The sequence below is a fragment of the Scardinius erythrophthalmus genome (genome assembly GCF_964197995.2).
Source record: "Scardinius erythrophthalmus genome assembly, chromosome: 20".
Classification (NCBI taxonomy): domain Eukaryota; kingdom Metazoa; phylum Chordata; class Actinopteri; order Cypriniformes; family Leuciscidae; genus Scardinius; species Scardinius erythrophthalmus.
Genome location: NC_138240.1, coordinates 641,192 through 656,223, shown reverse-complemented (window position 1 = coordinate 656,223; position 15,032 = coordinate 641,192). Strand labels below are relative to the sequence as shown.

General features: G+C 33.2%; 1 protein-coding gene across 1 annotated transcript in view; it reads right to left on the bottom strand.

Moving 5' to 3' along the window:
* Positions 1-6,716: 6,716 nt before the first annotated feature.
* The window catches only part of prdm6 (PR domain containing 6), a gene marked incomplete at both ends in the record, with an annotated part of 39,470 nt that continues 31,154 nt past the window's right edge, over positions 6,717-15,032 (bottom strand). Inside the window, 2 exons of the mRNA XM_081348868.1 lie at positions 6,717-6,831; positions 9,681-9,857. Of these exons, the coding sequence (XP_081204994.1) occupies positions 6,717-6,831; positions 9,681-9,857 (292 nt within the window). The remainder of the gene's footprint in view (positions 6,832-9,680; positions 9,858-15,032) is intronic.

Sequence of the window (15,032 nt, the reverse complement as noted above, 5' to 3'; positions counted from 1 at the left end):
ATCGTTGCGACGGAAGCGAATCAATCAAAACTAACTTTAGCTGGAAAATAACTTTATTAAAGAACCGCTATAAAGCCAAAACAATCTCTGTTACCTTAAATTATACGTTTATCTCTGTAAAGCTGCTTTGAAACAATCTACATTGTTAAAAGCGCTATATAAATGAAGATGACTTGACTTGCACTGTTGTCCATTAAAAATATTTAAAAATTCTTAACCCCCCAAAATATTTTACTAAGTATTTTTGCTTTGTTGTCCATTAAAAATATATAAAAACTCTTAACCAAAAAAATGTTTTTTTTTTTTACTTTGTATTTTTGCTTTGTTGTCCTTTAAAAATCTATAAAAACTCTTAACCCCCCCCCCCAAAAAAAAAATACTAAGTATTTTTGCTTTGTTGTCCATTAAAATTTTTTTTTTTAAATCTCAACCCAAAAATTTTTTTTTGCTTTTGTTGTCCATTAAAAACATTTTTTTAAATCTCAACCCAAAAATGTATTTTTGCTTTGTTGTCCATTAAAATTTTTTTTTTTTAAATCTCAACCCAAAAATTTATTTTTGCTTTTGTTGTCCATTAAAAAAATTTTTTTTTAAATCTCAACCCAAAAATTTATTTTTGCTTTTGTTGTCCATTAAAATTTTTTTTTTAAAATCTCAACCCAAAAATGTATTTTTTACGGAAGAGGATTAGGGCCAGGCAATAATAAAAAAAATAAAACCATCTCGAGATTAAAGTCATTATAATGCGAGATTAAACTCGTTAAATTTCGAGAAAAAAAGTCGAAATACAATCTTGAGAATAAACTCATTAAATATCGAAAATAAAGTCGTTGTGTTTCGAGAAAAAACTCGTTAAATTTCAAGAAAAAAGTCGAAATACAATCTTGAGAATAAACTCATTACATTTCGAGAATAAAGTCGTTGTGTTTCGAGAAAAAACTCGTTAAATTTCGAGAAAAAAAAACTCGAAATACAATCTTGAGAATAAACTCATTAAATTTCAAGAATAAAGTCGTTGTGTTTCGAGAAAAAACTCGTTAAATTTCGAGAAAAAAAGTCGAAGTAATCGTGAGAATAAACTCGTTAAATTTCGAGAATAAAGTCATTGTGTTTCGAGAAAAAAAGTCGAAATGAAATGTAGAGAATAACGCATTTGATCAGTGTTGATTGCATAGCCTACTGATAGAGGACATGGCAGAGTTGGATCACTTAGTCAAGCTATATTTTAGACTTTCTTTCAGTAACAAAGAATTGAACGTTCTTAGGTCTAGCTCGGCTAGGTCTTTTTAGAAGAAAAAATCAGTCCAATTTGCGCGATGTACTCGCTTTTGTCCAACATGAAATTCATCGAGGTTTCGTGGTTTCCCAGGATACCATAAGACGCATTATTAAACTTGTTGATCCTCAAGGTGTGGAATTTCGACGAAGGAGAGTAGACTACGCTTGCGCTGGCCCAAATGCACTCTGGCATATGGACAGCTATGATAAATTAAAACCGTACGGCATTGCCATTAATGGCTGTATAGATGGTTACAGTCGTTACATTCTGTGGATGGAGGCGTACACAACAAACAACGATTAATAATGCGTCTTTTGGTATCCAGGGAAACCACGAAACCTCGATGAGGTTGATATCAGTAGGCTATGCAATGAACACTGATCGAATGCGTTATATTCTCTACATTTCATTTCGACTTTTTTTCTCGAAACACGACTTTATTCTCGAAATTTAATGAGTTTATTCTCAAGATTGTATTTTGAGTTTTTTTTCTCGAAATTTAACGAGTTTTTTCTCGAAACACAACGACTTTATTCTCGAAATGTAATGAGTTTATTCTCAAGATTGTATTTCAACTTTTTTTCTCGAAATTTAACGAGTTTTTGCTCGAAACACAACGACTTTATTCTCGAAATGTAATGAGTTTATTCTCAAGATTGTATTTCGACTTTTTTCTCGAAATTTAACGAGTTTTTTCTCGAAACACAACGACTTTATTCTCGTAATGTAATGAGTTTATTCTCAAGATTGTATTTCAACTTTTTTTCTCGAAATTTAACGAGTTTAATCTCGCATTATAATGACTTTAATCTCGAGATGGTTTTATTTTTTTATTATTGCCTGGCCCTAATCCTCTTCCGTAATTTTTGCTTTGTTGTCCATTAAAATTTTTTTTTTTAAATCTCAACCCAAAAAATTATTTTTGCTTTGTTATCCATTAAAAATATATAAAAACTCTTAACCCCCCCCCCCCCAAAAAAATTACTAAGTATTTTTGCTTTGTTGTCCATTAAAAATATTTTTTTTAAATCTCAACCCAAAAATGTATTTTTACTTTGTTGTCCATTAAAAATATATAAAAACTCTTAACCCCCCCCCAAAAAAATTACTAAGTATTTTTGCTTTGTTGTCCATTAAAAATATTTTTTTTAAATCTCAACCCAAAAATGTATTTTTACTTTGTTGTCCATTAAAAATATATACAAAATTCTTAACCAAAAATAAAATTTTACTAAGTATTTTTGCTTTGTTGTCCAATAAAAAATTTTTTTTTAAATCTCAACCCAAAAATGTATTTTTGCTTTGTTGTCCATTAAAAATATATACAAAATTCTTAACAAAAAAATTATTTACTAAGTATTTTTGCTTTGTTGTCCATTAAAAATATTTAAAAAAATCTCAACCAAAAATGTATTTTTGCTTTGTTATCCATTAAAAATATATAAAAACTGTTTAACCCCCAAAAAAATTACTAAGTATTTTTGCTTTGTTGTCCATTAAAAATATATTTTTTAAACCTCAACCCAAAAATGTATTTTTGCTTTGTTGTCCATTAAAAATATATACAAAATTCTTAACCAAAAATAAAATTAAGTATTTTTGCTTTGTTATCCATTAAAAATATATAAAAACTCTTAACCCCCCCCCCCCCCAAAAAAAAAATTTACTAAGCATTTTTGCTTTGTTGTCCATTTAAAATATTGAAAAAATCTCAACCAAAAATGTATTTTTGCTTTGTTAAAAATATTTTTTTAAGCCTCAACCCAAAAATTTATTTTTGCTTTGTTGTCCATTAAAAACATACAAATTTCTTAACCAAAAAATTAAATTTTAATAAGTATTTTTGCTTTGTTGTCCATTAAAAATATATTTTTTTTAAATCTCAAACCAAAAATGTATTTTTGCTTTGTTATACATTAAAAATATATAAAAACTCTTAACCCCCCAAAAAATAATTTTACTAAATATTTTTGCTTTGTTGTCCATTAAAAATATATTTTTTTAAATCTCAACCCAAAAATGTATTTTTGCTTTGTTGTCCATTAAAAATATATACAAAATTCTTAACCAAAAATACAATTTTACTAAGTATTTTTGCTTTGTTGTCCATTAAAAATATATATTTTTTAAATCTCAACCCAAAAATGTATTTTTGCTGTGTTATCCATTAAAAATATATAAAAATTCTTAACCCAAAAAAAAAAAAAAAAATTACTAAGTATTTTTGCTTTGTTGTCCATTAAAAATATTTTTTTTAAATCTCAACCCAAAAATGTATTTTTGCTTTGTTGTCCATTAAAAATATATACAAAATTCTTAACAAAAATAAAATAATTTACTAAGTATTTTTGCTTTGTTGTCCATTAAAATTATATATTTTTTAAAAATCTCAACCCAAAAATGTATTTTTGTTTTGTTGGCCATTAAAAATATATAAAACCCTTAACCCCCCCAAAAAAATTACTAAGTATTTTTGCTTTGTTGTCCATTAAAAATATATATTTTTAAAAAAATCTCAACCCAAAAATGTATTTTTGCTTTGTTGTCCATTAAAAATATATACAAAATTCTTAACAAAAATAAAATAATTTACTAAGTATTTTTGCTTTGTTGTCCATTAAAAATATATATTTTTTAAAAATCTCAACCCAAAAATGTATTTTTGTTTTGTTGTCCATTAAAAATATATAAAAACTCTTAACCCCCCCCCCCCCAAAAAAAAATACTAAGTATTTTTGCTTTGTTGTCCATTAAAAATATATATTTTTTAAAAATCTCAACCCAAAAATGTATTTTTGTTTTGTTGTCCATTAAAAATATATAAAAACTCTTAACCCCCCCCAAAAAAAATTTACTAAGTATTTTTGCTTTGTTGTCCATTAAAAATATATATATTTTTAAAAATCTCAACCCAAAAATGTATTTTTGCTTTGTTATCCATTAAAAATATATACAAAATTCTTAACCAAAAATACAATTTTACTAAGTATTTTTGTATTGTTGTCCATTAAAAGTATTTTTTTTAAATCTCAACCCAAAAATGTATTTTTGTTTTGTTGTCCATTAAAAATATATAAAAACTCTTAACCCCCCCCCAAAAAAATTACTAAGTTTTTTTGCTTTGTTGTCCATTAAAAATATATAAAAACTCTTAACCCCCCAAAAAAGATTTTACTAAGTATTTTTGCTTTGTTGTCCATTAAAAATATATACAAAATTCTTAACAAAAAAAATAATTTACTAAGTATTTTTGCTTTGTTGTCCATTAAAAATATTTTAAAAATCTCAACCAAAAATTTATTTTTGCTTTGTTATCCATTAAAAATATATAAAAACTGTTAACCCAGAAAAAAAAAATTTTACTAAGTATTTTTGCTTTGTTGTCCATTATTTTTCTGACTCCATTATCAGATATTTGTTCTTGTTTTAAACACAAACTCAGTTCATTTTCATTCATTTTTCAGTCTTAATATCTTCAGTCATTTCTCTTCTCCAGTAAATGTCTCTTTATTTAAGAAAAACTCACAGGATCTAAATACCTTTAGATCCTGGTGAATTATTGGACACTGCACACTAAAACATTTATTTTGCTTTGTTGTCCATTAAAAATACAAAAAAAAAATCTTAAATTGAGATGTAGTGTAAAAAAAAGGTTATTAACATAGTTTTCCAAGAAAATACTATTTCAGTTTTTCGACACACTTTCTACTTGTAAACTTGCTGTTTCTTTGTAAATATCAGAGAAATGTACTTATAATTTATCAGTGAAAATGACAGTAAATCCTGTATGATTCTCTTCGTCTAGATTTAATTGAGAAGCTGAACGAGATGACTAGACTGACTTGAATTAAACATTCAATGAAATCACGATCGTTTAAAGTTCATCGAACACAATCAACCAGTTTAATGTTAATCAAAGTTTGGTCGTTACTTTATTCACAAGAACATTTGTTGGCCGGTTGTTTCTGTACAAACATGTTGAAATCATGCAAACGAAAGATGATTTGAGCCGAACACATATGGAAAATACAGTTTCACAGAGTTTCACATGATTCATAAAAACTAAATAGATTCTGTGTGTTTAGAAAAGGAGTTTCCATTCAGTGACTTTGGTTTGAGTGAAACATCATAAAGCTCTCCATGATTTACAGAGAGTCTCATGATCATATTAAAGCTCTGAGAAACAGAAGATAGAAAGTTAATAACAAAGTAAACGATCAACATTCAGTCCGCTGTGATTCTCTTTACACGGTGCTTCATACAGAGCTGAAATATTAAATAATAATAATAACTGTCAAAAGTGCCATACAGCATGATATGGGAGAAATATAATATTCATAATTTACATTTTATACAAAGAAAAGTCATTTTTGGTGAAGCAGTCGCTGCCCTTGTAAGTCATGCTGTCGAATTCACACGCTGAGCTCTTCACACACACGTCCTCATAAAGTACTCAAACACACACACACACACATATATATATATCATATATATATGAATCATTTCTGTATGCTCTGAGCCTTAACACTGCAGAAAATTATGCTCTTAGTATTTCTCTCTTGTTTTACAGAACAAATATCTTAATAAATGTTTGTCTGTACATGATATATATGTGTATATAATTATTTTGTATATATAAATACACACATATGCAAGATTATATATTTAAGAAATATTTGCATGTATATACTGTAAATATATTTATATTAAATATAAATATAAATATTTTATATATAAATAACACATTTTTCTTAAATACATACATGCATGTGTGTGTATTTATATATACAAAATAATTATAGACAGTACACACACATATATATTATGTAAACTTTTATTTTGGATGCGATCAATCGTTGCACAGCACTTATATATATACACACTATGAAATAATCTTATGAAAATAATCTTGTTTTCCCTTTGTTTTGTTCATTTTGATCAATAATATCTTAAATCTCCAGTAAATGCATCTTAATTTAAGAATGTTTAGATATTTTGCTAACACTTTACACTATGGTTCCATTTGTTAACATTAGTCAAATAAAAATGAAGAAGCTGACATGAGCTAACCATGAACAGTCGTGTTTTATTACCTAATGTTAACAAAGATGAATAAAGTGTTCCCAGCGTTTGTTGTGTAAAAACGAGAAACACACCGAGAGCGCGAGTTTCTGCAGTCTTCTAAACACAGTCTCATTTACCAACTCATGAATAAATAATCTCCCCGAACCCTTGACCCCGCCCCCGCCCCGCCCCCAGCCACGCCCCCATCCGTGCCAGGATCAATAACTCTTAACATCTCACTCATTTTATTACTGCGTTTGGTTTTCTGCGCGTGATTGAGCGTTTCTCTTAGGAAATCTTTGGTTCTGCTTAAGTGTCCGTGACATTTAATCATGATTTTGTCTGGCCGTGTAATTGCGGGCCGGTCAATCAGTTAATCCACCTGGATTGATTCGCTGCTCTCGCTGATGGGTTTGCACTCGTTGGGCATCCGCTGGTGTCGGCTGAGCTGAGTGGCCTGTGTGAAGCTCCGGTCGCATCTCTCGCACCTGCACACACACACACACACACACACACACACGCGAGTCAAACAGAGCAAACCACATCTGACACATGAAAGCGTGAGGAGCGCGAGGTGTAATTGCGAGTCCTGATGACGAGGAACTGAGAGCCTGTCGATAATGTGAGCGGATGAGCGGCCCCTGGGGACCCGGAGCCGGTCCACTGTCACTCACAGAGATAAAGAAGATCAGCGGATCCGAGAACTGAGAACATCAGAGCAACACTTCTCCTGCATGCGTTTATCAGAGTTCAGGGTTTACAGTGTTTTCATGCGTTCCCTGGGAATCGAACCCGTGTCTCGATGTCGCGAGCGCCGCTCTGGCTCAGCAACACTGAAACACTACATCATTTAATAAAATAATAATGTTATTCTCTCATTCTCTGTCCTTGAATGAGAATATATATATATATATATATATATATAAATATAATATGCAAATATAATAATCATCAATACAATAAAAAATAAATATAATATAAAAAATTATAATAATAAAAAAATATATATTTTTTTATTATATAAAATTAACGTTTTTTTTTTTTTAAATTGAGCTTGTAAAAAATATACACTGTGTATATATATATATATATATATATATATATTATATAAAAAATAAATAATATTGTTTGAACTACAGGAATACTAAAAATAATATATATAATATTACAAAATAATAACATTCTCCTCTCACATTCTCTGTCCTTGAAAGAGAATATATATATGTATTATATATATATATATATATATATATATATATATATATACATACATATATATATATATATATATATATATATATATATATACATACATATATATATATATATATATATATATATATATATATATATATATATATATATATATATACATAATCATCAAATTGTTTAAAATTTTTATTGAAATTATAATAATAATAGTAAATTTTTATGATAGAGAATTTATGTTTTTTTTACATATGTGTGTGTGTGTGTGTGTGTGTGTGAGAGAGAGTGTGTGTGTATATATATAAAATAAATAATATTGTTTGAACTACATTAATACTAAAAATAATATATGTAATATTACAGAATAATAACATTCTCTCACATTCTCAGTCACGCATGAACGTTGTTTAAATGTAAATAATGTAAATATAAATCACAATTTCACATTTAATACAAATATTTAATCTGAGATACTTTTTGAGTACCAATTAAGTACTTTAAAATGAAAAATCTAAAATAATATATGCAAAACGACAAGAGATGAGAAAATAAGAGTTTATGCTTATTTTATCCATAAACTCAGTTAATGATCAGTGATGTCTGGATATGTTGTGTGATTCTCCAGGAAGTGTGTGTGGATTTAAGCGCTGATAAACGCGTGTGCTAACACAGAGTTTCGGAGTGTGTGGAGCCGAGCGTCTTGAGAAGAAGAACTCCATAACTCAAGCATATCGACGGAATAAAGATTTCTGCACCGCTTCATGATTGTGTGTGTGTGTGTGTGTGTGTGTGTGTGTGTGTGTGCGCTCTTCGTCTCTGGAGCTTCTGAAACGCTGATGACACGTTTGTGTTTCGCTGATTGCTTATTAGATGCTTGATTTGTTCCTGGAACAGAAGAGCGTTCACACACACACACACACACACACACACACACACACACACACACACACACACACACACACACACACACGATACAGCAGACACTCACAATCACTCACATTCTCTATATTCACTGTCAGACTGACCGGAAACGCTTCTGTAACTCAAACACAGTTTCACCGCGACAGAAGAAACGCACATATTCTTTGTGTTATAAATAATAATAATATTAATAATAATAATAATAATAATAAGCTCTAGTGGTTTGGGTTGAGCTTTATTGAGAACATGACGGGTGTTTCAGAACGGTCACACCACGTAACGAACAGAAATTCATGAATCGTTACTATTAAAATTAAATGATCAGAAAATTAAAAAACATTGTTTTTGAAAAAGGACACAAATTCTAATTATAAATATATTTAAATCTACATATATATATATATATATACCCTTTCCAAAAAAATAGAATATCATGGAAAAGTTTATTTATTTCCATAATTCCATTCAAAACGTTAAGCTTCCATAGATTATAGATTCAGGGCCCACAACTTAAACGATTTCAAGTATTTAGTTGTTTATTTGTACATAATTTGGGCTTCCAGCTCATCAAACCCACAAAAACAGGATTTCAGAAAATTAGAATATATCATGAAATCACACAGTAATTCCACAGTGATACCACGGTCCCTGAAGCAGGTGTTGGTTCTGTTGGCAGTGTGGGCCGGTGCAAATCCTGCTGGGAAATGAAGTCAGCATCTCCGTAAAGCTCGTCTGCTGAAGGAAGCATGAAGTGCTCTGGACATGTCCTGGTGGACGGCTGCGTTGAGTGGACAGCACAGTGGACCAACACCAGCCGATGACACGGCTCCTGAAATCCTGTTTTCGTGGGTTTTATGAGCTGGAAGCCCAAATTATGTACAAATAAACAACTAAATACTTGAAATCGTTTAAGTTGTGGGCCCTGAATCTATAATCTATGAAAGTTTAACATTTTGAATGGAATTATGGAAATAAATAAACTTTTCCATGATATTCTAATTTTATAAAAATTTATATTTTTGTAACATAAAATGTATACTTTTAAAAAAAGTATGTGTGTGTGATTGTGTGTGTGTGTGTGTGTGTGTGTGTGTGTGTGTGTGTGTGTGTGTGTGATATCCTCCTGAAGTGTGTCAGTAATGAAGCGGGACACAGTGAGTGCAGAAGGATGCAGTTCTAGGAACGGATGGTACTCACTGTTACTTACTTGAAAGGCTTCTCCCCGGTGTGTGTGCGGATGTGGTTGTTGAGAGTGGTTGCGCCGGCGAACGCTCGTCCACAGTATCCGCACTTGAAGGGCCGGTCGCTGGAGTGTGTGACCACGTGATTCCGCAGCTCCGACGGCTGGGAGAACGACTGAGAGCAGTGTCCACACTGATACGGTCTGAAACACACACACACACACACACATCATGGGACGTCCCGGACCGTTGCCATGGCAGCGTGACCCTCATCAGCACCGGGGCGAGAACACACTCCGGGACATTGATCAATATCTGAGAGCCGTGAGAGAGCCGTGAGAGAGCCGTGAGAGAGCCGCGAGAGAGCCGGGAGAGAGCCGGGAGAGAGCCGGGAGAGAGCCGGGAGAGAGCCGGGAGAGAGCCGGGAGAGAGCCGGGAGAGAGCCGGGAGAGAGCCGGGAGAGAGCCGGGAGAGAGCCGGGAGAGAGCCGCGAGAGAGCCGGGAGAGAGCCGGGAGAGAGCCGGGAGAGAGCCGTGAGAGAGCCGGGAGAGAGCCGGGAGAGAGCCGGGAGAGAGCCGGGAGAGAGCCGGGAGAGAGCCGGGAGAGAGCCGGGAGAGAGCCGCGAGAGAGCCGGGAGAGAGCCGCGAGAGAGCCGCGAGAGAGCCGGGAGAGAGCCGGGAGAGAGCCGGGAGAGAGCCGCGAGAGAGCCGCGAGAGAGCCGGGAGAGAGCCGGGAGAGAGCCGGGAGAGAGCCGGGAGAGAGCCGGGAGAGAGCCGGGAGAGAGCCGGGAGAGAGCCGCGAGAGAGCCGGGAGAGAGCCGGGAGAGAGCCGGGAGAGAGCCGCGAGAGAGCCGGGAGAGAGCCGCGAGAGAGCCGCGAGAGAGCCGCGAGAGAGCCGGGAGAGAGCCGGGAGAGAGCCGTGAGAGAGCCGTGAGAGAGCCGTGAGAGAGCCGGGAGAGAGCCGGGAGAGAGCCGGGAGAGAGCCGCGAGAGAGCCGGGAGAGAGCCGGGAGAGAGCCGCGAGAGAGCCGCGAGAGAGCCGCGAGAGAGCCGCGAGAGAGCCGGGAGAGAGCCGCGAGAGAGCCGGGAGAGAGCCGGGAGAGAGCCGGGAGAGAGCCGGGAGAGAGCCGGGAGAGAGCCGCGAGAGAGCCGCGAGAGAGCCGGGAGAGAGCCGCGAGAGAGCCGGGAGAGAGCCGCGAGAGAGCCGCGAGAGAGCCGCGAGAGAGCCGCGAGAGAGCCGGGAGAGAGCCGGGAGAGAGCCGTGAGAGAGCCGTGAGAGAGCCGTGAGAGAGCCGGGAGAGAGCCGGGAGAGAGCCGGGAGAGAGCCGCGAGAGAGCCGGGAGAGAGCCGGGAGAGAGCCGCGAGAGAGCCGCGAGAGAGCCGCGAGAGAGCCGGACTCGCCGTTAGTGAAGAGCGTCGCGTTCAGAAACGATCAGATCAGCGACGACCCGACGCCTCAGAGTTTGAGCTGGAGGAGGAAGTGCTCAATCTTCTCATCACACGAGCTTCTTCTCATCTCTGACTTTAAAATACTTTTAGTGAAATCACATTTAATTATGCGAATCTGCAACATCGTAAAAACATCATGAGCAGTTCCTCTGACAGTCTAACTCTGACTTCAGTCTCTGTTATGATGATAATGATTGAAAAAAGTAATGAAAAAGAAAAGAAAATAGAAAATAGAAAAAAAATAGTAAAAAAATACACAGTATGCATGTTTAAAATTCTAAAGTAATTCAAAAAATTTTTTATCAATTCTTCATTTTAGAATTTTAAACATGCATACTGTGTATTTTTTATGTTTATTTTCTTTTTTCCTTTTTGCCCTCAACCCTCTTTACTTTTGTCCCATAGCAGAGCACAACATTTTTTAATATTTAATATATAACTTGTTTTTGATAAATAAGACACACACACACACACACACACATATATATATAATCTTTTATATATATATTATTATAATATTATATATATATATTATTATTATTATTATTATTATTATAATATCATATATTTTATAATTATATTATAATTATATAAAAATGTTTTAATATATATTATATTTTATATATTAGTATAATATATTAAATATAATATGTTATATTAAATATATTTATTACACATTTACAATATATAATTATATATCTAAAATTCTATATATATTATATTATTATAGAAATTCTCTATATATTATAATCATATAAAAATTGTATAATGTAATATGATATAATATATATTATATATATATATATATATATATTTTTTTTTGTATAATATTAATTATATATCTAAAATAATGTAATATATTATATATCAATCTATGTATCTAAAATGTTAAGAAAAAACATTTAAAAAGAAACAAAATATTTTACAAAAATCCAAAAAAGATAAATGTTATATTTGTTAAATAAAATCAAATGAAATATATGCAATAACGCAGTGAGTAAATTGCCGATTTCCTGAAAGTGTGTATCTCTGACGTCAGGGTTTGCTGAACTGACAGCGTTCCTGTGATCAGACTGAGCGTGACTGAAGTTTTTCTGTTTGCAGATGCAGTGAAGGTGAATATGTTAAGATGATGGATGTGTGTGTGCATTAACTACAGCAGCACTGGAGATTAATGTGCAGTTATTGTTTATTACTGCAGGACGGGCTCGGACATAAATAACCCTCACATCTCCAATCCCGCACTTCCCAAACCTTCCCGGAGCAAACCGAGACATCACTATAATCAGGCCGAGTCATATTTTTACAGCTCTGCACTAAAAGCACAGTAAAAGCGTCTTATTTTACTCTTTCAGAAGGAGAATATTTATCTGAGCTGGTTAATTCTGCTCGATATCGTAATGAATCGCTCTTCCGAGGGCTTTTCCCGTCATCTGCGTGATGGATGTGAGCAAACAAAAACAAGAAAAACACCTCGAGTCCAGACAGACTCAGCAGAACACATCAGCACAAACGGATTGTTTTGCAATGATCCCGTGATTTATCCTCTCTAAAATGTACATATAAACTAAACATCAATAAATATGTATAAGCCAAAGGCCATAAAGCATATGTGAGATCATTTAAAACAGATTCCCAGAGTCACGCCGGCTTCCAGGCCAAACACCGGCTCATCCCAGATTGCCTTGTTCAGCTAAATTTTATCTGCACCTCAGGGTCATAAAGTTGAATATTGACAAAGCCTCACATTGACTTCATCTCCTCGGGTATCCCGCACACATTTTTCTTCTGTATGAATATTAGTTTATTGAATAAGTGGCATCTGTTTTCCTCTGCATCACCTTTGCAGTGGGTATTTCTTTGTGACGGCAGCAGCTGATTTATAGGTCTGAGAAAATAGAGCTAAGCAAAAAATTTCCAATACATCCTCAGCCGTGTTTAATTAGGTTTAGAGATGTTACACTCTGGAAACCGTGTTGCTTTCTGAGGAGAAACTCTGGATTCAGACGAGAAAATAATCCCGGTTTAATCTTCCGGAAACTCTCTTCTGAAGAGACATGGAGACGTCCTTCATCATTTAGAGAGAGTTTTCTGGCTCAGCGTGTGAGAGTCGCGTTTACAATGACTGAAAACATTCAATGTTCAGTGAACTGAATCAACATTAAACTGAATTGAACTGAATTATGACAACTTTGTATTCTATAGTTGCTTTTTAGTTGAATTCATTTCATAATTGATGAATTTGCAACATTGCCACTGTTATTGAACTGAATTAATTCTGATTAATTTTGCCACACTTTTGCTGTTATTGAACTGAATAGAATTTGTTTCATAATTGATGAATTTAGCAACATTGACACTATTGAACTGAATTGAATCAACATCGAACTGAATTTAACTGAATTATGAAACCTTTGTATTCTATAGAGTTGCTTTTTAGTTGAATTCATTTCATAATTGATTGATTTTGCAACATTGCCACTGTTATTGAACTGAGTTGAATCAAATTGAACTGAATTGTGACAGCATTGTCTTCTGTAGAGCTGCTTTATAGTTTGACTTAATTGTTTAATAATTGATTAATTTTGCCACACTTACGCTGTTATTGACCTGAATTGAATTTGTTTCATAATTGATGAATTTAGCAACATTGACACCATTATTTAACTCAACTGAATCAACATTAAACTGAATTGAATTTTTCATAATTGATGAATTTTGCAAGATTGACACTATTGAACTGAACTGAATCAACATTAAACTGAATTGAACTGAATTATGACACCTTTGTATGTTGCTTTTTAGTTGAATTCATTTCATAATTGATTAATTTTGCCACACTTATGCTGTTATTGAACTGAATTGAATTTGTTTCATAATGGATGATTTTTGCAACATTGACACTATTGAACTGAATTGAATCAACATCGAACTGAATTTAACTGAATTATGACACTATTGTCTATTAGTTTCATAACTGATGAACTTTGCAACACTTACGCAGTTATTTAACTAATTTTAATTTGTTTCAGAATATATTTATTTTGCAATATTGGCACTGTTATTGAAATAAATGGGATTTTTCATAATTGATGAATTTAGCAACATTGGCACCATTATTTAACTCAGTTGAATCAACATTAAACTGAATTTAACTAAATTATGACACTATTGTCTATTAGTTTCATAACTGATGAACTTTGCAACACTGACGCAGTTATTTAACTGAATTTAATCAACATTGAACTGAACTGAGTTTATCATAATTGATGAATTTTGCAACATTGACCCTGTTATTGAACTGAATTGAATTTATTTCATAATATATTCATTTTGCAGTATTGGCACTGTTATTGGACTGAATTAGATTCAACATAGACACTACTGAATTGAATCAACATTGAACTGAATTGATCTGAATTATGACTCTATTGTCTTTTGTAGAACTGCTTTACAGCTGAAATTGAATTTGTTTAATAATTGATGAACTTTGCAACATTGACACTACTGAACTGAACTGAATCAACATTGAACTGAATTTAACTGAATTATGACACAGTTGTCTGACAGTATGACTGTTATTGAAATTAATTGAATTTGTTTCATAATATATTAATTTTGCAACATTGAACCTGTTATTAAACTGAATTGAATTTTTCACAATTGATCAATTTTGCAATACTGTATTGAATTGAATCAACATTGAACTGAATTGATCTGAATTATTGTCTTCTGTAGAGCAGCTTTACAGCTGAAATTTGATTTGTTAAATAATTGATGAACTTTGCAACATTGACACCATTATTAACCTGAATAGATTTTTACATATTTGATGAATTTTGCAACATTGATACTGATATTGAAAACTGAATTAAATCAACACTGAATTGAATTAAACTGTATTATGACACTATTGTCTTCTGTGGAGCTG